This window comes from Leptodactylus fuscus, chromosome 4, assembly GCF_031893055.1.
Source record: "Leptodactylus fuscus isolate aLepFus1 chromosome 4, aLepFus1.hap2, whole genome shotgun sequence".
NCBI classification, from domain to species: Eukaryota; Metazoa; Chordata; class Amphibia; order Anura; family Leptodactylidae; genus Leptodactylus; species Leptodactylus fuscus.
In genome coordinates this window covers 25,540,643-25,568,495 of record NC_134268.1, presented here as the reverse complement: position 1 = coordinate 25,568,495, position 27,853 = coordinate 25,540,643, and the positions used below count along the sequence as shown (strand labels likewise).

The 27,853-nt window shown below is 41.7% G+C and overlaps 1 protein-coding gene across 1 annotated transcript in view; it reads right to left on the bottom strand.

Annotated features, from left to right (window-relative positions):
- The window catches only part of CSMD3 (CUB and Sushi multiple domains 3), a 1,052,627-nt gene that overhangs the window by 217,825 nt on the left and 806,949 nt on the right, over positions 1-27,853 (bottom strand). The window contains exons 38-39 of the mRNA XM_075270295.1: positions 27,081-27,185; positions 2,016-2,134 (exon numbers count right to left, since the gene is read on the bottom strand). Of these exons, the coding sequence (XP_075126396.1) occupies positions 2,016-2,134; positions 27,081-27,185 (224 nt within the window). The remainder of the gene's footprint in view (positions 1-2,015; positions 2,135-27,080; positions 27,186-27,853) is intronic.

The window sequence follows — 27,853 nt, the reverse complement described above, 5'->3', positions numbered from 1 at the left end:
CACTGCTTCATCAAGCCAATACAATGCATTAGCCAGTGCTGATTGGCCAGAGTACGGAATTCGGCCAATCAGCGCTGGCTCTGCTGGAGGAGGCGGAGTCTAAGGTCGGACCTGAATGGAGACTGGTGTGGAGCGATCTTAGACTCCGCCTCCTCCAGCAGAGCCAGCGCTGATTGGTCGAGTTCCGTACTCTGGCCAATCAGCGCTGGCCAATGCATTCTATTAGCCCGATGAAGTAGAGCTGAATGTGTGTGCTTAGCACACACATTCAGCTCTACTTCATCAGGCTAATAGAATACATTGGCCAATCAGCGCTGGCCAATGCATTCTATTAGCTTGATGAAGCAGAGTGTGCACAAGGGTTCAAGCGCACCCTCGGCTCTGATGTAGCAGAGCTGAGGGTGCACAAGGGTTCAAGTGCACCCTCGGCTCTCCTACATCAGAGCCGAGGGTGCGCTTGAACCCTTGTGCACACTCTGCTTCATCAAGCTAATAGAATGCATTGGCCAGCACTGATTGGCCAGAGTACGGAATTCGGCCAATCAGCGCTGGCCAATGCATTCTATTAGCCCGATGAAGTAGAGCTGAATGTGTGTGCTAAGCACACACATTCAGCACTGCTTCATCACGCCAATACAATGCATTAGCCAGTGCTGATTGGCCAGAGTACGGAATTCGGCCAATCAGCGCTGGCTCTGCTGGAGGAGGCGGAGTCTAAGATCGCTCCACACCAGTCTCCATTCAGGTCCGACCTTAGACTCCGCCTCCTCCAGCAGAGCCAGCGCTGATTGGTCGAGTTCCGTACTCTGGCCAATCAGCGCTGGCCAATGCATTCTATTAGCCCGATGAAGTAGAGCTGAATGTGTGTGCTTAGCACACACATTCAGCTCTACTTCATCGGGCTAATAGAATGCATTGGCCAGCGCTGATTGGCCGAATTCCGTACTCTGGCCAATCAGCACTGGCTAATGCATTGTATTGGCTTGATGAAGCAGTGCTGAATGTGTGTGCTTAGCACACACATTCAGCTCTACTTCATCGGGCTAATAGAATGCATTGGCCAATCAGCGCTGGCCAATGCATTCTATTAGCGTGAACTGAGTTTGCACAGGGGTTCTAGTGCACCCTCGGCTCTGCTACATCAGATTGCTACATCTGATGTAGCAGTGCCGAGTGTGCATCAGATGTGTAGTTGAGCAAAACTGACTCAGCACTGCTAAGTCTGCATTCGCATAGGAATGCATTGGCCAGCCTTCGGCCAATCAGCGCTGGCTCTGCCGGAGGAGGCGGAGTCTAAGGTCGGACCTGAATGGAGACTGGTGTGGAGCTATCTTAGACTCCGCCTCCTCCAGCAGAGCCAGCGCTGATTGGTCGAGTTCCGTACTCTGGCCAATCAGCACTGGCCAATGCATTTCTATGGGGAAAAGTTAGCTTGCGAAAATCGCAAACTGACAGGGATTTCCATGAAATAAAGTGACTTTTATGCCCCCAGACATGCTTCCCCTGCTGTCCCAGTGTCATTCCAGGGTGTTGGTATCATTTCCTGGGGTGTCATAGTGGACTTGGTGACCCTCCAGACACGAATTTGGGTTTCCCCCTTAACGAGTTTATGTTCCCCATAGACTATAATGGGGTTCGAAACCCATTCGAACACTCGAACAGTGAGCGGCTGTTCGAATCGAATTTCGAACCTCGAACATTTTAGTGTTCGCTCATCTCTAGTAACCATTTTTTAATGTATATAGGTTTCCGTTCAGGGGGCCCCAATAAAGATGTTGGATAATTTTATTTCTTTTTAGATACATTTCATAGTCCATTCTTCTCTCCAAAATCACTGACAAGAAAGTTCTTTAAGCTCAACTGTTTTGATCTGTCTTAATGGGTTTAATCCGCTTTCCAATTCCTGTAGAAGACAGGACTAACACAACGCAAATGTGATCCCAGCCATAGTAGGGTTAGGTCATTTTGCATGGTAAAAATACAATAATAATACAATATTAAATAGATGCAAATACCTGGAGAGAGTAGCCTTGATCACAATGAAAGGACACCACATCTCCCACCATGTATCTGTCGCCAACTTTTATCCCATTACTTGGCATTAGCGGTTCCGGACAGGAGTCGAGACCGATTGCTGAAAACAAATAAGAATAATATTAAAACTTCCACCTTGATATTGTGAGTAATTAGCTAGATATTAGTTATGGAATATGTTTTTCGTGCTGGATTTTTGTTTTTGTCGAAGATCATTTTGAAATTAAAGTTGGTCTGTTTTTGACCCATATAGGATGTCATATCTAATTTTTTACACAATATATTCTGAGTAAACACACACATACACATGTAGCAGGGCAGTTTGTCACTTAAAGGCTCTGTCCAATCCTGAAAACAATAAAGTTTAGAGAGGAGCGAACACTAAAATGTCCGAGGTTCGAAATCCGATTCGAACAGCCGCAAACTGTTCGACTGTTCAAACGGATTTCAAACCCCATTATAGTCTATGGGGGAAAATGCTCGTTTCAGGGGTACACAAAAATCAATAAAATTATACTTACCAAGTCCACGAGTGGTGGTCGGGCTGGATTCCCCTTGAAGTCTTCTCCCGGCGCAGCGCCCCCGCGACGTCTTCTGGCTGGAATTCACTCTGCCTAGGCATCGGGGCCTAGGCAGAGCCAACTGTGCATGCGCAGTCGGCTCTGCCCGGCCCAGCGCCTGAGCAGAGCCGACTGCGCATGCGAGGGCATGCCCGTGCATGCGCAGTCGGCTCTGCCTAGGCTGGATGCCTAGGCAGAGTGAATTCCAGCCGCGGAGAAGACTTCTAAAGGTAAGAGAAGAACCAGCGTTGATTGGCAGAATGTATAGCATTCTGCCAATCAACGCTGGTTCTGCATCGAACCTTAAACTTCGAACAGCTAGTAGTGTTCGATCGAGTATGAGTATTTCGAATACCGTAGTATTCGATCGAACACCTACTTGATCGAACACTACTCGCTCATCTCTAATAAAGTTCCATTGGCTTGGTGGAAAATTTAGTAGATGTCCACATGGCCAGTGGTAGAGGAATAGTGCCAAATTTAAAGACTGTTTTTAGCAATTGGAAAACTCCTTCAATGGTTTCCTTTATACACTATGACGACCCACTTGATTTATCCACAGTGCTATCCAAATCCATACGTAACAGAATATTATAAATAGTTGCCCTATCTTATCAAATTTCTGTCTACGCTTGAGTCTTCACATACAGATTTCACCTAATGAGCCGATGTATTCTCTTTATTGTTTCATCCAACAATATCTTAACCTAGTTGTCAACACATAAAGCTAGGGAGAAGGTTAAGTACTAATTAAGGATGAGCGATCAGAAGCGGAAAAGATCGGATCCTGATCGGCGATCAAGCAAATTTCACGATCGGGATCGGCTGTAAAATGATTAGAAATCAGATTTTGAAATCTCAAGATCGGCTCAACCCTAAAAGTGACTTTTCCCATAGAGAAGCATTGCCTAGAGATGAGAAATCAGGATCGGGAAAGATCGGATCCCAATCGGCGATCCTGAAATCTCAAGATCGGTTCAACCCTAGTGCTAATATCTGATATACCTGTCAAAGTTTATTACAGCATTAAAAAGGTCAGGTTTTTTTTTTTTTTTTTTAGTTTTTTTGTGCCTACAAAATTTCCATTATATAAGCAACTTTGTAACGGTTTTTCCCCCATTGGTGACTGTTATGCAACTTGTGATTATTATAAAACTATGAGATTTTTGGTGATTGTTTCAACTCAATGTTGTTGTTTTTTTTTGTCAACGTTACATATAAGTTTATGCCCCCTGTGGGTTTTATACATTTAGACAAAAAATAGTGGAACTTTCGGTCAAGTTAGCGGCACCACAAGATTCATGAAATGCCTTGATTTCTTGGAATACAATTTAATTTCATTGCACTGTACCGTATATCTACTGTCTTTGTAACATACTGTATGATAAAAATAGTATAACATAAAAATTTAGGGCCCCGATGTGATGCAATATAGAACTTTTTTTTTTCATTTAGAATATAGTTTCCTTATGAGTGAGAGGATTTTCACATTTACTTGATAAAGTCCTGCCAAAACGCGTTGTTCCAGTGAGACTTGTGAATAAAGGAGGTTTACTTGAACCAAGGTCTAAACTTACAAGGAACCTGTTCTGTCTGGAGGTGATAGCACCAATGTAGGTGTCATTTTCAATTTCCTCAATCTGATTTTAGGTGCAGTTTCCAGATCACTAGTTTGTAATGACATCGGGCTCAGCAGTCACCGACTTTTACACATTGTTGGTTACTCACGCGTTATTAGACTTCATGAGGTGAGTGGCCTTCTTATAGTGCACAGAAAGCATGGCTTGGTCTTAAAATATATCACATGAAACACAATCTTCTCTCTTTTTGTTCTTTCTCCTTATGGCACTATGATCTAGATGTGACTCCTACCATTGTACCATCTAGAGCGGGACTCCTTGAAATAGTCACCCATATAGTTGTGGCCAAATGTTTCAAGACGGACCCAAATTTGATTTGCACAAAGTGTGTGTTTTTAGATGTTTTATTCTGATGTTTCTACGGTTACTGAAGTACAATTGTAAGCATTTTGTAACTTTATATATCAAATTTATGTATGTGCAGTGTTGAGCCTTATTTTTTACTAGCTTTTACCCGCGACTTCGTCTGCGGTAATTTGAGAATTGGGCGGACACAGACGTGTGAAACTGTAAAAGTGCTTTAACCCCTTCCCGCCGATGGCATTTTTTGATTTTCGTTTTTCGTTTTTGACTCCCCTCCTTCTAAACCCCATAACTTTTTTATTTCTCCGCTCCCAGAGCCATATGAGGTCTTAATTTTTGCGGGACAATTTTTTCTTCATGATGCCGCCATTAATTATTCTATATAATGTACTGGGAAGCAGGAAAAAAATTCAGAATGGGGTGGATTTGAAGAAAAAATGCATTTCTGCGACTTTCTTACGGGCCTTGGTTTTACGGCGTTCACTGTGCAGCCAAAATGACATGTCCCCTGTATTCTGTGTTTCGGTACGGTTCCAGGGATACCAAACTTATATGGTTTTATTTACATTTTGACCCCTAAAAAAAATTCCAAAACGGTGTTAAAAATTTTTTTTTCTAAAAGTCGCCATATTCCGACGGCCGTAACTTTTTCATACATAGGTGTACGGGGATGCATAGGGCGTCTTTTTTTGCGGGGCCGGGTGTACTTTTTAGTTCTACCATTTTCGGGAAATGTTATTGCTTTGATCACTTTTTATTCAAATTTTTATCAGAATTAAAACAGTGAAAAAACGGCAGTTTGGCACTTTTGACTATTTTTCCTGCTACGGCGTTTACCGAACAGGAAAAATATTTGTATAGATTTGTAGAGCGGGCGATTTCGGATGCGGGGATACCTAACATGTATGTTTCACAGTTTTTAACTACTTTTATATCTGTTCTAGAGAAAGGGGGGTGATTTGAACTTTTAATACTTTTTATATTTTTTTTATATTTTTTTTTACTTTTTTTTTATTTATTTTTTTGCATTTATTAGACCCCCTAGGGGTGTTGAACCCCAGGGGGTCTGATCACTAATGCAATGCATTACAATGCTAATGCATTGCAATGCATTGCAAAAAAGCATCATCTCTTTTGCAGGCTGTATACACCAGCCTGCAAAAGAGAGAATTTGCAGACCGGCTGGGAGCCTTTAACAAGGCTCCCGGCTGTCATGGCAACGGGGGGCCGGCCCTGGAGCATGCTCCAGGAGCCGGCGATCCTTGCCAAAATGGCGGCGCCCATGCGCCGCCGGGAAAATGGCGCCTCCGGCGCATTTGACAGCAGCGCCGGAGGGGTTAATGCCTCCGATCGGTCCGGGGACCGATCGGAGGCATTAGAGCCGGTTGTCTACTGCTTAAAGCAGTAGACACCCGGCGGCTATGGCGGCCGCCCGGCTCCCGGGCGGTCGCCATAGTTACAGACCCGACACGCGCCGTACTATTACGGCGAAGGGGAAGGGGTTAAAAAGTTTGGTGGGCTAGCAAATGTGATGTGATGTGATATATTGTGTATGTTGTGATACAGACAATGTGATGTGTTGTATTGTGTATGTCGTTATACAGACAATGTGATGTGTTGTATTGTGTATGTCGTGATACAGACAATGTGATGTGTTGTATTGTGTCAGGCAATGTGATGTGTTGTATTGTGTCAGACAATGTGATCTGTTATATTATGTATGTAGTGATACAGACAATGTGATGTGTTATATAGTGGAAAGCTATATGTAAATGTGAGTGAGTAGAGTGAGGGCTACCCCTGAGGTGACAGTAAGGAGTGTGCAGGCAGGTTGAGGCAGGAAATGCCAGGCAGTGTGTGTGAGTCTATAGATGGGGCTAGGAGTCCTGCTTTTGTGAGTCTCCTGCTAGGAAGCCATGTTGTTTAGTGGCACCAAAAGTAGCCTGTGACTCAATCCTAAGGGAAAACTATGTTTGTGGAAAATTGCATGCAAATCTGTCCAGGCGTTTTAGCGTGATTGAGGAACAAACATCCAAACTCACAAACATCCAAACATCCAAACACACAAACTTTCACACTTATAATATTAGTAGGAAGATTTCTGTAGTTTGTCCTTGCATGCTGTATATCTGTGTCTGGACCAAATTTTAACTGATGGAGAAAAGGGTTGAGCCGATCTTGAGATTTCAGGATTGATTTTAAAATCTGATTTCCAATCATTTTCCAGCCAATCCTGATTGCTCAACCCTATTTGTATATTATATATACAGTAGAGTTGAGCCAATCTTGAGATTTCAAAATCCGATTTTTGATCATTTTCCAGCCGATCCCGATTTTGAAATTTGCTCGATCACCGATCAGGATCCGATCTTTCACGATCCTGATCGCTCAACCCAAATGGCCACCTGTTCATATCTAATCCCTGTTTGGAATATATCACAATCTGTTTTTGTTTTTCCACACACTTTTGAGGATTGGTCACAGGTTTTCAATAGGATTGACATATAGGGGCTTTACTGGGGATCTTTAGAATTACTGTATTGCCTGGAGTGTGCCCATGAATCCTGTGCCATGACAATGGTAAAACATCTTGAGACCATTCATAGGTGGGGTCTTTTCATCCAAGGAAGTGGATTTGAACCAATTCAAAAATTTTGGGAACTGTACAATCTGCGATTTGTGTTGCCCTCCATGACACGACCTCCAGATTATAATTGGTTGGAGGCCCAGGGGAGCAGTCTTAATGAAATTCACAGAAAGGTCATGGAGAACACACCTATAAAGAACTAAAGATGGGCTAACCTCAGAAAATACGTTTTGTGCTTTGGTCAAACAAAGCAATCCCCCAGTTTGGTTAGGTCCAAATTAGAGATGAGCAAGTAGTACTCGATCGAGTAGGTATTTCATCGAATACTACGGTATTTGAAATACTCGTACTCCGTCGAATACCACGTGGTAAGCGTAAAAGGTGTTTACCACGTGGTATTCGTCCAAGTACAAGTATTTCGAATACCGTAGTATTCAATCAAATACCTACTTGATCGAGTACTACTTGCTCATCTCTTATCATGACGAGTGCTCAAAATCACAGTGCCGGACACTACAATGATGGCTCAAAGAGGTAACAGTAGGTGAGCATCTATGTTTTTGTTTTTTATACCTCCACCTATTATACTCTAAAGAGACCCCAGTCTATAATTATTTTACGAACAGGGAACAAAATCTTAGAAAGGTTTTCCCATCTTTAGTCCTCATCCCACATGTAGTATTATACAAAATGTACAACCTGAAAATTCAGTCTAGAAATATAAATCAGGAACCAGCAGCACAACACACATAGATCTACCTAGAAATAGTTAACCTAAGCCACAACCCTGTTTGCTCGAGAAAAGCTTGCTATTTGAAAGTAATGGAATTTTGTATGGGACACTGACATTGACAAATGCCTTTCTCTGTTTGTAGGTAATACTAATTGAATTCATACAAATTACTGGAGTCCGGCTATCAGCATTTATATCCCTGTTATCAGCCGAGCTACTAAGACCAGCTGCATAATTCTGGAACACAGTTAGGGTCTATTGTCGTCGCTTGACACTGCTGTCACCGTACCTTACATCAATGAGAAATGCGGGAATTGCCATTGGATTATTAATACAATAAGAAAAAAACTCATCCGTGACAATATTTCATTTTCACTGAGGACAAGTATCTTATGCACCAAGAGATTGTATAATTCGAGCCTCGAGCCAATATATAGACGTAATGTTTTATATATATATATATATATATATATATATATATATATATATATATATATATTTTTACTGTATTAACAGAATTTAAAATTTTTTATTTTATGGAATTTAAAAATTTAGGCCCCTCGATTGAATGGATTTAACCAAAATTCTAAATCCAATATAGAAAATACTAAATTGCATGTACATATATAAAGGGCACTACGTTTGACATGCAGACTCAATAAAGCCAGCAGTTTTCTTGTATATTACCCCCATGTGAACCTACACAGAGGAATATTTGTTTATTGAAAAGTAAATATATTGATACGTTTCGGCTTTTTGTATTTCTTTTTTCATTTCTGTGGGCACCTCTGGAAAGCTTAGAAGGTCCAGATCTCTGTACGGTGGGCCAATATCTTCAGCAAGATCTAGAGCTCTTGAGTCATGGCAAGCCCAGTAGGGCAGATTGACAAAGAAAATGAATCCCAAGGGAAGAAGGACTATGATTAATAAAAAAAAAAAAAAAAAAAATACAAAAATTGATGATCAAGAATCTGCACCACTGCATAAACAAGTCCTATCTGGGTGTCCATAACCAGTCTCACACATAAAAATTTATGGAGGCAGCAAGTAATTGACTCATTGCTTCAATCTTTATATTGGTAGGGCATTATCTTACTCGAAATAGTAGAGCCAAAGTGTTCTCTTGTCTTTCCATGAGATTTGTTTGGATGAATATTCACGAGGTTCGGGGGCAACACGGTGGCTCAGTGGTTAGCACTGAAGCCTTGCAGCGCTGGAGTCCTGGGTTCGAATCCCCCCCAGGAACAACATCTGCAAGGAGTTTGTATGTTCTCCCCATGTTTATGTGGAATTCCTCCCATTCTACAAAGACATACTGATAGGGGAAAAAAAATGTACATTGTGATCCCTATATGGGGCTCACAATCTACATTAAAAAAACAAAACAGAGTGTAATAAATGGAGGCCCAGGGGAGGTGTGTAAAAATAATAAACCAATATACACCTTGCCCTTGCCTCTACTGGCATCCTCATCCTCACCCCATGTGATTACTGAGGCCCAATCAAAGGTCTCGGTGGTGACCCTGGGTGATGTCAACCAGACACCGTGAGGATGCTCAGGAGAGGCACACTGTTATTACTACTGACCTCTCTTGTTCTAAGAAGATCCCAGAGTATAGTATTATTTCTTAGACACTCAATCCCAAAGATTTCAGGTATTGAAGAAGTTTGAAAATTTTGGAAAATTTGATTTTAATCCGGTTCAATCCGAACCGGTTCACTCATCCGTACTTAGAATACCTCTAGCCAAGAGGAAAGGTAAAAAAAAAAGTCCTAATCTGTGTAAGGGTAAGTTCACATGGAGTATTTTAGCAGTGGATTTTGAGGCAGATTCAAAACCGGCTCCCATTGACTTCAATGGGAGCGACATGACCATTCTTGCCGCGGATTCCGTGGTCGAGTCCGCTGCAGCATCCGCGGCGCAACACTCCCCTCCCGACTAGGCCCATCCAGATCGGCATCCAGTTGCGGCTAGCCATTTTTTGGACTAGATTCTGGTTGAAAAATCCCTATGTGAGCTCAGTCTTAGCACGGCTGATATGTACGATGAACACAATAAATTATTAACAAGTTCACTTCTGCTACATCAAATATCGAAACGGAACCCTACACTGCCTTTATAGTCCTCCACAAACATCGCATTAGTAACGTTTCATTTTGGTACTTTTGTTTTTAATTAGGTTTATTATCAAATGATAGACGAGTTTGGATTTTTTTTGATGCTTTGTGTTGTTCTTCAGATGTATATATGTATAAAACCAATACGATAATATAAACACCTGTCATTATTATTGTTAATAGCAAATTCTAAAGCCTTGGAAGCATTAATAGATCAACATTTCATTTGCTAAACAGCAGGTGTTTTGAGTTCAGTGAACATTATCTATTCATGTTTTCTAATTAACTTCTTTTTGACGCTGCTTGAAAATCTGCAAACTAATTACAGTAATTAAATAATCAAGATTTTTCGAGGTGAATTCAAGCCAAAACTATCAGCTGTATTAAAGTCATTAGGACAGCTGAAGATTTTTTTTTTCCTTTCTCTCTAAAGTTTATGTCGGTAAAAAAACACAACGCCAAAAAGTTACGAGGAGCCAACACACGTCATGCGTCGTGTCAAAAAGTCAACCGTGGTGGAGATTACAAATGTGGATTTATTAGTCAAAAAAAAGAAAAAAAAAACTAAATAAATAAATGACAGAAACATAACGTGTGAACAAATCTTTAATCTAGAGATCCTGATGATCTAGAAGAGGCCACAAAAATTTGAGAGCAAAAATTTCCTCTAAACTCAATAGATCTCCAATCAAGGTTTGAACAAATGCCTTATGTTGAAGGGGTCAAGGCTGGTGAGATATTCCCTTTAATCATGACTTAATATATGGTACTGTGCAAAAGTTCTAGACAGGAGGTAGAAAAAAATATTGCATGGTATTTTTTAAAGAGGCATCAATAGTTTATTTTTGGCGATTAACAAAATTAAGTGCATAAAGAAAAGAGAGATATAAATTCCATAAATATTCGGTGTGACCTTTGCCCTTTGCCTTCCATCAGTTCTTCTCGGTACTTGCAGACAGTTTTTGGCAGAACTCGGCAGGGAGGTTCTTCCCACCATCTTGTAGAAATAAGCACAGATCTTCTGTGGATGTAGGCTTGCTCCAATCTTTCTGTCTCTTCATGTCATCCCAGACAGACTGGATGATATTGAGATCAGAGCTATATCTGTGGGGGCCATATCATAAATTACAGGACTCCTCCGTCAAAGGGCAAAGGTCATACCAATTATCGGCATACCACTTCATGTTGTTCACTGACAAAAATAAACCATTAACACTATTTTTGAAAAATAAAATTTCTTTGTAGCATTTGGTTTCTCGCCTTCCTAAAACTTTTGCACAGTACTGTAGTTATCCATCATTCACAGAATAACATGGCCAAAGGTCACCTCCTCCTCGTCCCTGAACAAAGACCTGTGCACGGGGTCACTGAATATGCCCATGACACTCTTCTATAGAAGTCAATGAATTATCTCCACTCTACAGTTTCCTATACTGCATGTGGCTGCTGTAAAGTATATCTCTAAAAATGTTGTTCCACATGGCTGCTGTAAAGTATATCTCTAAATATCGTTCCACGTGGCTGCTGTAAAATATTTTTCAAAAAAATGTTGTTCCACGTGGCTGCTGTAAAGTATATCTCTAAATATCGTTCCATGTGGCTGCTGTAAAGTATTTTTCTAAAAATGTTGTTCCCCGTGGCTGCTGTAAAGTATATCTCTAAATATCGTTCCACATGGCTGCTGTAAAGTATTTTTCTAAAAATGTTGTTCCATGTGGCTGCTGTAAAGTATCTCTCTAAACACTGTTCCATGTGGCTGCTGTAAAGTATATCTCTAAATATCATTCCACATGGCTGCTGTAAATATTTTTCAAAAAATGTTGTTCCACGTGGCTGCTGTAAAGTATATCTCTAAATATCGTTCCACATGGCTGCTGTAGAGTATTTTTCGAAAAATTTTGTTCCACTTGGCTGCTATAAAGTATCTCTAAGGCTAAAGCCCCATATTGCAGAAACGCAGCTGATTTTGTTGCATTTTTTGAGCCAAAGCCAAGAATGGCGACAAATGGAATGGGAGATATATAGGAAGTTCTTACACTTCTACCTTCTGCTCAATCCACCCCTGGCTTTGGCTCATAAAACCATAGCAAAATCTGCAACAAAAAAAGCTGCATTTCCGCAACGTGGGGCCTCAGCCTGTAAAGTATATCTCTAAATATTGTTACCAGCGGATTGGAAAAGATGACTATGTACAGAAACACAAAATTACAAAAAGAAAATACAAAATTGGAAGAAAATAATATTTACCTGTATCTTGTTTTAATTAGTAATAAATCTGTAGGTCACACATTCCCTATGCGTTGCTATAAAAGTTTCGCAATTATATTGTCAGTATCCCTAGTCTAAGCCTTCTGTCACTATATAACAACCATTTTCCACCATGCCCCAAGCTGGAGTTGTGCGAGCTCTGTAATATATTTGACTTTTTGACACCAATCTCTCGAAAACAGTGAAACAGAGATGTCTAACTGAAGAAAACCAGATTGAGCTTCGCAACAATTTTGGGTATAGTGTTCCTACGCTAACTTGCCATTTGCAGCTTATACTTTAGTGACAACACTGCAGAGAGATATAGAGGCTTAATGGGGACAAAGAAAACATGACAGAATAAAGAGACAATTTCATTGCTCCGAGAAAGCCAAAGACTGAATTTTGGAGAACGCGAGGAGAGCGCTGCGGTTAAAAAAAATATTACAAATTTATCCTATTAACTCAATCCCGACAGTAGAAAGGGAGATGCTGGGAGCCGGCAGGGGGAAGGAAAGGATCGGCCCGAGCTGCACTTGTTATATTTCTTTCCAGGCTTATTATCAGAGCGAAAGAAAATGAAACAATACAGTTTTGTAGACTACACCGCAACTCCTGCTTACTCATTATCTCCAAGGAAGAATTAGCCTGCTGTACCCTTTCACTTGCAAAACAAAAACCATCTGCTTTGGAAGATCTTATAATCCTTGAAGTTGGGATCTATGGTGGAAGCTATAATTGAATATTGCAGACAAACACATTGATCCGTGTATAGTTTATGCTTCTCAAGCACAGATACATCTTGGCATTCAGTTGACCAGATCGGTGGCCACATCATCCATGAACATGTTAGAGTAATCTTACAGTTAGCTTGGCTTAGCTGAACAGTAGTGACTCCATTTTGGATCGTATGTTAAGATAAGATAAGATAAGATATTCCTTTAATAGTCCCACAATGGGGAAATTTCAGTGATACAGTTTCATAGATGGTACAGTATGTTACCTTTATATGAACTTTTGTACTCTCAGTAGATGAGCAAAATAAGTTGTTGTTCCATAACCTAAGACACATATCTTTTCTTAGACGTTTATCACATTTATACAGAATCAGAGGATGTGTGTTAGGGGTGACTGGGAAGAGGGAGTATAGCTTGTGGTCAAAGACAATTGTGGAATCAGTCAGTCTCGGAAATACCCTTTATCCTACATCCCTTTTACTTAGAATTTGTATGAAATCATATCCATAAGCATATTACAAGCCAGAATTATGCCATTACTATGATGAATTGATTTATTGTATTGACATACTATAAAATAAACTACTCAGGGGCGGGCTCTTCGCAGAGCTCTGACTCTTGTGTACTATACACTTGGATTGTGTGTCTTTTCATTCTTTAACCCATCTCATCTGATGACATCAGCCTATGCCTCGGTCTGCTTGGTAAGAACCTATTAGACTCTAACAGTACTTGGTGCCGAAACCCGGGAACGCTGCCTGTCTCCAGGGGGGAGGTTGGCCCTGAGGGGGTTGATGCTCTGTTTGGGGAGACCACATTTGTCCTAGGTAAGTGAGGGCTATGCCCCACTGTGTGTGTCTCACTTGATAGAGACTCGGTCTTTTGGGGGGAGCCTTCCCTTAAGGGAGCAACAGGGCGTTTTAACCAAGTAGCTTGGCATACTCTGGTGTGTCATTTCAGCATTGTCATTTCATTTTTCATATATTAACACTTGTCAATCCTCATTCATTCCATTATTAGTTGGTTTGAAAAAAGGTTGATTTGAGTGTTGGGTTTTTGCTGCTATTTATGTGATTGACTTGTTATTGCTGATATATTGGTCTACCTCATTTTGAGCTACCTCAACTTATTGGCTATTATTGTATGCCTTTTGCTTAACTGCTTGTCACTGCCATTTATTGTTTGTGGTCCCTTGTTTGTTTGTTTGTCTGTTTGTCATGTCCTTTGTTTCCCTCTATGTCCATTATATTTTGTTGTATGTGCTTGTGGCGTTGCTCTATGTTGCAATCAATGTGGATGTTTTTGTGATGCATTTATTCGGAGTATTGCATTTTGGATTTGTCTAAGGAGTCTGTAACTGAGTTGATCACACTGAGTTGTGTCACAGTTATATTATACTGTTGTGGTGTTTTTGCATTATCTGTTGTGTTGTGTTTTCCCTTTACTCCTCTATGTCTGAGAATTCTACTTTGTTGTGTGACTCCTCTTCGAGCTGGTTGACAATATATTGTACTGGGGGTTTTGTGCTAGTAGTGAGTGGATTGGTGATTTTTAGCATTTTTGTTACAATCCGTGTGACTTTTAATATGAGGCGTAGATCTCATTTTCTGCTGTGGTAGTTTGATTGTAACTAGTGCATTCCACTGTATTGTCTCCTATTCCGTGCTAATAGCAATTAAACTTTTCCCTGCTAAAGCGGATGCAGGTTTCTGAGTTGATTGGGTTAATCATTTTCCTGCTGGTGTGGGCTGCTATATTCATATACTTGTGGGTGAGAATCTGTTATCAGGCATATAACTCCTCACTGACACCTCCTCCCTGTCAGCACGCCACTCTCACCTCATTCAGGATAGTTGCAGACGTTCAGCCTGCTACGAATTGGCCATAGCGGAGGAAACAGGGAGGGGCTCGCTACCCCAGACTGTTTGCTATGGGAACTGCTTTCACAAAATCAGGAAGAGGACCTAAGTATGAAACTTTTGGTCCCAGGATAACGATGAGAGATTTAGTGGAAGCAGAAAATGGAAAGCATGCGGTCAAGAATGCTAGTGCAATCTTGAAGAAAGCCAGCATGCCAAAAACGGGGTGTCTTGACGTGCACAGGTGGAGGAGGTTTCAGGCACAAGAAAAGTCATGGATTGAAACCAAGGGTTTCCAGGCGCAAGTCCAGGCATGGGTTAATACTGCTTCAAAACATGATCCCCAAACTGATTCCGATGAGGAGAACACCAGGTTCCCCACTGCTCCTAGGCAAGTGCGGTTTGGTGATAATGCCATGACACAGAGTCCCAGCCAGCAGCCCACAGGGAGACTGTATCCCAGTTTTACTTCTTCAGAAGCTCAGACTGGCACTAGCACCTCATATGAGGATATGACCGGACTTGAAGAGCGGGTTCATGACAGTGTCCACCCTCCAGCTTATTCAAACACTTGGAGAGCAGCCTCCTCACCTCACTCAATGTCATCAGAGGGAGTAGGTGAGGAATGGGAGTTGGGCTGGGGATGTGAATATTGTGGATACTGTAATTGTGAGAGTGTGAGTGTCTGTGAGTCTTGCAACAGAGCTAAGGGTGAATTTGCAACTCCCTGCGATATATTAACAGGGGAAGGTAATGCATCCTTAAGGTTGAAAGGGACGCCAGGGACACAGCGGACACCTACTGCTACGTCCACTCCCATACTTAAGTCCCCTAAATTGATTACAGAGAGAGTGATGGGGGGAAATTGGCGCTCTAGTGCAACTTTAACTGTTCCTCCTAGCCCAATGCCTGCTCGGCGGGCTGCTCTTAGATCTCAGACTTGGATTTGTGCATGTCAGGGGATGCACAGGCGCAGTGTAAGCCCAGAATGTCGCACCTGTGGCCAAAGAGCTCCCCCGTTGATGGGGACACCAAAATTACAGACGTACCCAGTTATCACACAGGTGTCCACTGCCCCTAATCAAGAAGGAGGTAGAGAGGAGACTCAAACTGTAAGTTGGTATAAGCCCTGGAGTCAGAGTGAACAATTAACTATGGCAGCTGCACTCCCTGATCCTTACAAGAACCCTTCTGGGTTTCAGAAAGCATTGCAGAGGGTCCAAGAAACATATGACGCCACCTGGTTAGATCTAGCTTCTCTGTGTACAGTTTCAGTCGGGAGTCCTTTTGTGGAAAGGGTTAAGGCAGTAAGCACTGATGTAGCCAATGGTATAGAACCCGTGCCCACTGGGACTGATTTAAGAGTCCGGAAAAGTGGGGAATTGTTTATAAAAAGGCTGCAAGTGGTCGTTCGCACCTTGAACGATCAGTTGGCGACAGGTTTGCCAGAAGCTTTCCAGGGGACCGAAGAGTCGATTGATAAATATCATGCCCGCTTAGTCGGCATATTCAGGGATCAGGATTTTGATGTTACCACCCCAAACAGTCGAGACGCCAGAATATTGCGCACTTGTTTCATTAATGGCCTGAGGGAGGAGTACAAGACAGAATTGACCAAGATACGCCCTGAGTGTATGCATACTCCACTAGAGCAGTCCCTAGTAGCCCTCAGGAGTTTGGAGGAGCAAAATAATAAAAAGAAATTGAAAAAAGCTCAGAAACAGGTTACCCCAGTTTTAATTGTGTCTCCAACCAACCAGTTTTATCAACGGGGAGGGGGGAAAAGAAGGGAAGGAAAAGGGGACCCCAAAAAGATAAGTACTGAGAAGTATAAGAAAAAGGGATTGTGTTTTGAATGTGGAGGGAAGGGTCATATGAAAAAGGATTGTCCCTCAAAAGATTCTAATGCTCAAAATACTCAGAGGAAATGGAAGCCCAGCTCACAGCAATGTCCTGCACAGTCTGTGCAGCTTGTTGCGACTGAGTGTAGAGAGTAGGAAATAGGCAGCCCCCAGCCAGGACCGGCCCACACACTCATGGTCCCTCCCCAACCTGGTCCACAAGCAATGATGAAATTAACCCTTCCCACAGGGAAAGATATTAACTGTGTCTTAGACACGGGGGCGAGCCGTACAATTTTGAAAGCTGATAACGTTCCTGAAATTTTGTTAACCCCTGAAAAGCAGATAGGGGTGGGTCTGGGGGGAAAGCCATACACCTTGGTTCAAACAAAGCCAATGAGAGTGAGGGTGCAGGATTCTATAGAATTATCAGCACAATTCCTGGTATCTGATTCATGCCCTGTGAACTTGATAGGTGCTGATGTACTCAGTGCCATAAACGCAAACATACAGTTTGGGAAGAAGGGGATAACGGTAACAAGGCCCCTTGCAGAACCCATCTTGTCAATGATATGTGCTGCTCTTTATCCACTAGGAACTGAACAGAAGCCCCAAGATGAACAGGTGGATGATATGTTGGCCCAAGTTCCCCAACAGCTATGGGTCAAGAGCAAAACTGATGTGGGCTTGTTGAAAGTTACCCCGGTTAAGGTTAGATTGAAGCCGGGAACGGTTCCAGTCAGGATTAAGCAGTACCCACTCAGCCAAGATCAGACTGAAGCAATATCTACTCAATTGCACGATTACAAGATGTCAGGGATTATAAGGGAATGCCGATCCCCTTTTAATACACCTCTTTTTCCCGTCCGAAAGAAAGTAGAGCCAGGAAAGCCACAGGTCTATAGGATGGTACATGATCTGAGAGAAATAAACAAATTAATGATCATCGACACCCCTATAGTACCGAACCCCCACACCCTCCTCAACCAAATTCCTTCCGATTCTACTCACTTCAGTTGCATTGACTTAGGTAACGCATATTTTTCTGTGCCTCTTGATGAAGAAAGTCAACTTTACTTTGCATTCACCTTTGATGGAAAACAGTACTGCTGGACAAGGTTGCCACAGGGGGGTGCTACATCTCCGTCTGAGTTCTCTGAGGCAATGTCTAGGGTCTTGCAAGCATGGTCCCCAAAGCATGATGACACAAGACTCCTACAGTACGTGGATGATTTGCTCCTGTGTACTGTAGGAAGAGGGGAATGTCTTGAGGAGACTTTGTCACTCTTGAAATTTTTGTGTCAAGAGGGGTGCAGAGTGTCGAGAGACAAGTTGCAGGTGGCCAAGGAAAAAGTTACATTTCTGGGACATTGCATTTCACAGCAGACTAAGCACATTACCTCAGAGAGGAAGCAGGCAATCAGTCAGTTGACACAGCCTACAACTGTCAGGGAATTGAGAACTTTCCTTGGCCTTGTGAGTTATTGCAGAGAGTGGATTCCATCTGCTTCTGCATTGATGCAGCCTTTGTTCGATGTGTTGAAAGACTGCAATAAGGGTCAGCCTTATGGTCTAACTGATGAGGCAAAAGAGGGATTCCACCATTTGAAGTTGGCAATCGTTGCTGCCCCGGCCCTAGGAATACCCAATTATGATTTGCCATTCAATTTGTTTTGCCACGAGAATATAGGACATGCTAAGGGTGTTCTGACTCAGCTTCATGGGGGTAAGCACCGACCACTTGGCTACTACTCAACACAGCTGGATGCAGTGATCCGAGGTGCCCCATCCTGCATCCGGGCGGTGGCTGCATGTGTCCTATTGAAGGACAAGGTAGCTGACATTGTACTAGACCATGACTTAATCATTTTTGTCCCACATGCTGTCCAGGAATTGTTGGCACAAGCAAGGATCAGACATTTGTCCATGGCACGTCTGACCAAGTATGAAGTTGCTCTTTTAACCCCTCCAAACGTCACCATCAAGAGGTGTAGCATCCTCAACCCAGCAACTTTACTTCCTGACAGCACTGACAGTGACACTGATACTCCTGACACAATGGATCATGATTGTCTGGAATTGATGAAAATAGAAACTCAAGAGTTAGGACATGTTACTGAATTGCCAATAACTAATGCTGATCTTGAATTTTTCGTAGATGGATCCAGATACTACAAAGATGGCAAACCATACACAGGCTATGCAGTGACCACCCTTGAAGAAATAGTGAAAAGTGAGGCCTTACCACCTGGGTGTTCCGCTCAGGAGGCAGAACTTAAGGCACTCATTGAGGCGTGCACACTGGCGGAAGGATGTACGGTAAACATCTTCACTGACTCACGGTATGGTTTTAGCATAGCGCATGATTATGGTCCCATCTGGCGCAGCAGGGATTTTGTTGGGTCCTCAGGCAAACCAATTAAACATGCTGAGTTAGTCTCTCACCTATTCAGGGCATTGATGCTGCCTAAGCAGGTAGCAATAGTGAAGGTTCAAGCTCACACTAGAGAACAAACTAAGGAGGCTGAGGGAAACCGTAGGGCGGATGCTGCTGCAAAAGCCGCCGCTCTGCTCCCACCTTCCAGCAGCACATATATTGTGGACACTAAGGTGGCTGGAGGGGGGGATATGGACCTGAACCTCCTCAAGTCATATCAGGAGCAAACCTCACAGCAGGAAAAGGAAACATGGGCAAAGAAGATGGCTACACAGAATGAGGAAGGGTTGTATGCCTTAGATTGTAAGTTGTGTCTCCCAAAGGCATTGTACCCAATGATGTGTGCTCTATCTCATGGTCCTACCCATCAATCCAAGGAAGCAATGGTAAGTTTGGTAGAGCAGGCTTGGATTGCCCCTGGATTCAACTATGCTGCTGCCAGATTTGTGCAGGGATGTATGGTCTGTGCATGTCATAACGCCGGGAGAACGGTCAAGGTGCCACAGATGTGTTCTCCTAAGCCATTGTACCCGTTCCAACGAGTCCAGATAGATTTTATTCAGTTGCCAAGGGTGGGCACCTATGAGTATGTCCTGGTATGTGTTGACCTCTTTTCAGGCTGGCCGGAGGGTTGGCCTGCTGCCAAGGCAAATGCTAAAACAGTAGCAAAGAAATTGCTAGCTGAGGTGGTTTGCAGATATGGAGTTCCGGAAGTAATTGAAAGTGATCGAGGAACCCATTTCACCTCAGAGGTGTTACATGAAATACTTCATGCTCTATGCATAGGACAAGCTTTCCACACCCCTTATCATCCTCAGAGCAGTGGAAAGGTGGAAAGGTTGAATGGAACACTTAAGTTGAAGATTCAGAAGGCCATGGCAGAAACAGGAAGGCCTTGGACTGAGTGCTTACCTATAGCATTGCATTCAGTCCGTGTGACACCTCATAAAAAGACAAAGTTGAGTCCCTATGAAATCCTTTTTGGTTCTGTGCCAAGAACTGGCTTGTATTTTCCTCAGCGGTTACAAATCAGACATTCTGACTTAACAGGGTATGTAGGGGCTCTGCAGAGGAATCTTCAACAGATTCATGACCATGTTTTCAGTTCCATTCCAGATCCTGATTCATTGGAAGGCACACATATCCTTCAACCCGGAGATTGGGTCACCATAAAGAGGCACATCCGGAGGCCTTTGGAACCCCGATTTGATGGCCCATTCCAGGTTCAACTGACCACACCAACTTCAGTGAAAGTGGATGGTAAACCAGCCTGGATACACGCTTCCCACTGCAAAAAGTTATTCCAACAATGATTGCAGGGAAGTATTTGATCCTAACTTCTTGTCTTATTACCATAAGAGCATATAATGACATTGATGGGAGTTGGGACAATAAATTCCTGAAGTATCATCATATTGTAGCAACTTTAAAGAATCTCTCCAGTTGCTGGATTTGCAGTCATTCCCCTATATCCGCCCATTCCATGCCTTATGCTGCCGAACCCTTATCTTATAAAGGCCCCTTGTTGGAATTTAGACCCTCTAAATTTGGAAAGAGGAGGAGATACCTCTGTGGCTTTAAAGGTAACTGGATGGATTTCTCCACCCTGGTGGCAGGTAAATCTCACTATGAAAGAGGGGGCCTGGTATGTGTATGGCACCTATGGTGCAAAATTCAAAGATAATGGTTGGGCAAGTAAACTTGTCACCCACCTAGATGTGGGAAAGGTCCCTACAACTGGATTGAAAATCAGTTTCTCATCCCTCCATGATGATTCATTGTTATATAAGTATAAGATCACAAGAAACATACATGATACCAATTGGACCCAATCTAGTAAATTTCCATCTGGGAATGTGGCCCACTGTAAAGAAATTGGTGCATATTATAGAAACAGAGAAGCTGGGGAAGGCAGATTGAGTGAACAGGAAGAAGTGAAGAGTGAGGCAAGGGATGGAGCGGATCAGATGAGTATCAAGCTCGATAAAAATGAATATAAGAATGAATGCACTCCATTCTCCTACTATAGATTCATAACATTTGAACAAGATTCTCCAGAATCTTGGTGTCTATATTATGACACTACTCCATTAGTTTCTGTTGTTTACCTCTTAATTAACCGAGGGCAGTTTAACCTGCCAAAAGATGTGTACATTGTGTGTGGTGATCAAGCCTATAAGTGGCTGCCAGAAGGCATAGGGGGAACATGTACCCTGGCTAGATTGGAACCAGCCACATGGACATGGAAGTCAGAAGATATCCCATATCACCACATGCCAGAGCACACTCTTATAAAGAGAGAGGTTGATGAGACTGATGGGAAAGGAGATTGGGAAGCCCCCATGGTTGCACCAGAGATCCCAGAGAAACCACCACTGCCAGAACACCATCATAAGTTGTTATATACCACCTGGCAGGACACTGCAGTTACTCTTCTACCAGTGATAGGTTACTATTTTGGAATATTGAGAAATGCTCACAGAATAGAAAATCTCGGAGAATTATTTGACAATATAACCAGTTATTTGTTTGATGCAGTGGAAGTCAATACTGTATATTTGAAGCAGTTAGTTCTTGTCACTAACCAACATGCCATGGTGTTGGATTACTTAACAGCCGCACAGGGAGGTTTGTGTCAGATTGTAGGACCCACCTGTTGTCATTACATAGATGAGAAGGGGGTTTTGAGAATTGCCTATGACTTACATGAAGCGAGGAAATTTAAAGAGCAATTCAGAAATGCACAATTGGAGAGGGAGAGTTCCTGGCCAAGTTGGCTCTCCTGGTTGAATCCCCTTAACTGGTTCAAGGGGTTATCCGGCTGGATATCTGGTATCCTTCACTTTGTGCTCCAAGGATGTCTCCTGTTGTTAATGTTGTATATTGTGTTAAAGCTTGCCTTTATGTTTTGCAACAACATATTAAAGAGATATTGTTTTGCAGGAAAACCAAAGATTAACCTGACCACAGTAGAGAGTTCCAACACTCAAGCTATGGTGATGTTGACAACTCGAAAGTATACCTGCACCTGTTGTGGAAAGGAAGCTTTGGAAGACATCACCAATTGCATCTATTGTGGGACTGACTTTGAAACCTCTCTGTGAATGGACTGAATATAACTCCTGCCACATATAACCTTGATAGGAATATATACATATATTTGAACAGTAGATACATGCAACGCTCTCCTGCAAGTAAAAGTGCCCACTCCCCTTTAACTCCTTTTTGTACAGGTTTCATGCACAACCTTTAGGGACTAAGCTAGTTGGATAGAGGTGTTGGGACCATCCGGATGGATGCTGGCATCCCTCAATCTGTGGAATTAGTATTCACACACTTTGAGTAGGTAGGGTGGTTCTTCTTTGCTATCCAGTGAGAAGGGAGCTAGGAATTAGAGGTGTGGATCCTGTATAAAAATGATAAAAGAGGGGAGTTGTTAGAGTAATCTTACAGTTAGCTTGGCTTAGCTGAACAGTAGTGACTCCATTTTGGATCGTATGTTACCTTTATATGAACTTTTGTACTCTCAGTAGATGAGCAAAATAAGTTGTTGTTCCATAACCTAAGACACATATCTTTTCTTAGACGTTTATCACATTTATACAGAATCAGAGGATGTGTGTTAGGGGTGACTGGGAAGAGGGAGTATAGCTTGTGGTCAAAGACAATTGTGGAATCAGTCAGTCTCGGAAATACCCTTTATCCCACATCCCTTTTACTTAGAATTTGTATGAAATCATATCCATAAGCATATTACAAGCCAGAATTATGCCATTACTATGATGAATTGATTTATTGTATTGACATACTATAAAATAAACTACTCAGGGGCGGGCTTGTGTACTATACACTTGGATTGTGTGTCTTTTCATTCTTTAACCCATCTCATCTGATGACATCAGCCTATGCCACGGTCTGCTTGGTAAGAACCTATTAGACTCTAACAAACACAAACATGGATATTTTTGAAACAGAGAAGCATAGATAATAGAGATGAGCGAACAGTAAAATGTTCGAGGTTCGATATTTGTTTCAGGGGTAGGCAACTTTCGATCAAATTATACTTACCAAGTCCACGAGTGAGGGTCGGGCTGGATCCTCTGAGAAGTCTTCTCTGTGCAACGTCCCCGCGGCATCTTCCAGCTCTGAATTCACTCTGCCAGGCAACGGGCCTGGGCAGAGCCGACTGCGCATGCCCACACTACAAGCGGGCATGCACAGTCGGCTCTGCCCAGGCCCGATGCCTGGCAGAGTGAATTCAGAGCCGGAAGACGCCGCAGGGAAGCTGCACGGAGAAGACTTCTAAAGGTAGGAGAAGAACCAGCATTGATTGGCCGACTGTATTGCATTCGGCCAATCAATACTGGGTCTGCATCAAACTTTTACATTCGAATAGTGAGTACGAGTATTTCGAATACCGTAGTATTCGATCGAATACCTACTCGATCTAGTACTACTCGCTTATCTCTAATAGATAACAGAAGAAGACCACATGGTCCATCTAGTCTGTCTGTCATTATTGATCTTAGCGTAGATATGTTTATCCCATGTATGTAATAACTTACTGTAGATTTCCCAACCACATCCACCCTGAAGTTTTTTCCAAGGCTCCGTAAACTATCATCTCTGGACATTGCTTCTTCCATCCAAGTAATTTCCAATTGTACCACTTTGTTCTTTTGTTCTTCCCTCCTGAACTGGTTTTAGTCATGCTCTACCTTTCCATTGTTTCCCCATATATCCTTGCAATAATGTAATGCACTCTTCATAATGGGATATGGACACGATAAAAATCAAGAACAATCTTCTGGCTTATTTTCAGCTCCCAGATATAGCTAAAAGTTTGTGACAAGATGTTTGCTAGGTGTATACTGTATTTCTAATGTATGGAGCGAACCCAAACTACAATCAATAGTATACATTGGTTACAATATTAAAAAAGGGTTCAATTTTAGGAACTGATCTTGAGATTTCAGGATCATTTTTGAAATCCGATTTTCGATCATTTTCCAGCCAATTGCGATCATGAAATTTGCTCGATCGACGATCGAATTCCGATCCCGATCGATCAACCCTAATGTTAGCTTTTCCCACAAAGATTGGCCAGTAGCCAAGTATTGTGGGAACTAATGTGAGACCTCTATTCTGCCTAAAAAGATCGGGATCGGAATTCTGATCGCGATCGTGAAATTTGCTCGATCGCAGATCGGAATCCGATGCTTCTTCCATTTCAATTCTATCTCTGTTTAAGGAGCTTGTTGACTTCCCGGTCTGTTACAAAGATATAAGATCAGATTCCCAAGTGACAATAGGACATGAGATAACTATTTGTGTTTTGCACAACTTATGGAAAGTTCTATATATTGGGAAGGGGTACGGGCGTATAAAGTTTGAGTGTACATCCTATCTGATATTAGCCATCTCTTGGTTCTCACTATCTTTGAATTACCTCTATATCTTGGAACGTTGGCAAGCATGACACCTATACACTATCCTCTAGGTGAGATGTTCCGAGCCCCATCCCTTTTCTTGGCGAACCGCTCTGAGTGTCCTAAATATTATCTTCAAGCTGATACTATATAAAGGCTTAGCCCACAAATGGCTGATGCAACTACAGTATGCATAAATAATGGCTACCATTCATTATAATATTTCCATTACATGATTCCTCTTCTTTATAAATGCTCTTTCCATTTAGACGTCAGACTGAGCTAATGGTCTTCAAAGCAAGAAACACTCACTTTTATCTATTATATCTCATTAATGAACATCATAGCTGGAAAATTGTAATTCATAGCTGATGAATATGGGGTCTATAGTCGGCTTTACTTAGAAACCACTCTGTATACATTCAGTATGGAGTAATGTGCAATATATAATTACAAGCTTAACCAGTCACACAGCTATATGGTGCGCCTTGCCATTTCCAGCAATAGGCTTGCACTATAGAATATAAGAACAAATTTTTGAAATTATCCCATTTTGTTGCTTTGATTCTACAGATTTTTCTGGCACAAAGCCTTGTTGTTAAATGCATGAAATGTAAACAATAATTTTCTATATAATTACACGATTTGGTTACTAATGACCCCCACTTAATCTATCCAGCAACAGAAATGGGATGTGTCGAACCTCACCATTATGCAAATTTAAAAGGGGTTTCCCATGAACATAAATACATTTTAATTTGTAGGCAATTAAAAGATAAACAAATTTTCACAAAGATTAATAATTCAAAATTCTTCAGTATTTTAAATATTTTTTTCTAATCATTTTAGTGGTGATAGACTGATAGTCTGTTGTCTTGAAAGGTTTCCAACGGATAGGTGCGTTAATGCAGGAACTTTCTACAGTATGATATTTGTAGATATCCAGCCATGATTTCCTTAATGTGACACAGACACTACCTGACCACAATAAGGACATCATGGCTGGTTATCAGGAGGACACTACATGTATGAGAACATAACCTGACCACAATATGGACATCATGGCTGGTTATCAGGAGGACACTACATATATGAGAAGATAATCTGACCACAATAAGGACATCATGGCTGGTTATCAGGAGGACACTACATATATGAGAAGATAATCTGACCACAATAAGGACATCATGACTGGTTATCAGGAGGACATTATATGTATGAGAAGATACCCTGGACACAATAAGGACATCGTGGCTGATTGTCAGATGGGGAAACTACATGTATGAGAAGATAACCTGGACACAATAAGGATATCATGGCTGGTTATCAGGAGTGACACTACATGTATGATAAGATAACCTGACCTCAATAAGGTTGGTTTTCTGACAGGTACCAGATTATAGAAAGTAACATTCAAAACACCCGATACATTAGATCAGGGGTCCTCAAACTTTTCAAACAGTGGGCCGGAGGCAGAGCAGGTCGCACAGACATCGGGCACGGTGCCCTCCAATAGGTAAAGTGAAGTGTGCTCCATGGCCTGGCTCGAGCTCCCCAGGAGCTTCATTATAAATGCACGCCTGCCGGAATTGTCGGCGGGGCCAGACAGAAGTGCCTGGCGGGCCGCATGTGTCCCGCGGGCCGCAGTTTGAGGACCCCTGCATTAGATTCACATTACAACCACCGAATGGTCACCTATAGACTCATAGCATAAACAATTCCTGGTTAAAATATTTCTTCAAAGCTAGTCATCTCAATCCGCTCAATAAATGTCAGGCCATGAGGAAAGGTGACAACCAAAAAAAGGACAACAGACCTTATTATAACAAAAATCAATACAGGGAACCCATTATATCAAATACAGTATATACTGCATAATTTTACAATGTATTGCAGTTAGAATATTAAATAAACAGCTATATCAAAATATATCAAAAATAATTCTCAGACTTTAGTAACACACCAGATAAAGAGAAATGTACAAACACCCACACAAAAAAATCCCCCAAAAACAGGACATGGGGCACGGCTCATAATAATGAATAGCTATTACAATACAATCAATGGTCCACAAATAATAATAAAGCAAAGTGTAGGCAATTCAGAGCATAGAACCCTATTAATACAAATCAGTATAAATGTACGCTGAACGTTTTGCAAGGGGGTAAGGTATAAACTAGAGCCATTGAAGGCTTTTGATAGCATGTGGTTTCAAGACAAATTGGACTCCTTAACCAATCCGGAGGTCAGTTAAGTGTGAACACATCCCTATTATAGCTAATAAAAAAAAGAAATTTTATCATCTATTTTATACATTTTCCATCAATTATTTAATGTTAAAAGTGTATCTACATGTCTAATATGAAGACCTGACCATAACACTCAACTTCATATCAGCACTTTATAAACAAATGGAACTTTACAATAGGAGCCAGTAAAAGGGAAACACTAGAACCCAACATATTATCCAACATGATATACTCTTTGATATACAAAGGTGAAAAATAATAGGATTCTGGTAATATTGACTTCTTTGTTGTGCTCCGCTCAATTACCTGTGTATTCCAGATGGAACCCAGCTGCCGAAACACTGATGTCTGATTGAAAGTTTAAGTAAAGATTGTTTGATGTGCTGTTCAGGAGATGAGGGATGGTAGTTCCTGGAAAGAAAAAAAGTACATTATATATGATCAGGTACATTTAATGTATATAACACAGAACTGGTGGACTGGACTGGTGGAGATGGAAACTAAGTGTTGATTTGACCAAATTATTTAAAATTAGGGAAAGTTTTTAATATTATATAGTCTCAGGTGCAAGATATAACTAGAATTCTATGTTGTACTTATAGTATAAATCACAAAGAAATAAGGGTAAGAGCTCGCAATGAGGAAATAAGGGTGAAACAAAACGTTTTTAAAAAGTGACTGTTTTGTACAATGGTCCAACCATTAAAAGAGAATAAAACTGTAGAATTTATTTAGTGACATCATGTTTTATAATGCTTTACAGATGTTAATCACTGTCCTATATAGAGCTCACATTCTATGTTCCCCTATATTCAGTATGTTTTTATAGTATGGGAGGAACCCAAAGTAAACCCACACAAAGACGGGGAGAAGATACAAACTGCTTACAGATGTTGTTGACCCAGAGGAACCGATACAAACACAATGGATCATATTCGAGCCCAGGATTCCAGTACTGTAAAGCTAACCAGTTAGCCTCGCCTTGCTACATAAGATGCATGAGTCAGTCACCAACCTGTGTCTGTGCATGCATTTACAAGGAAAGGTATAAAGGATATAGTTGGTGTCATTGGCCCACA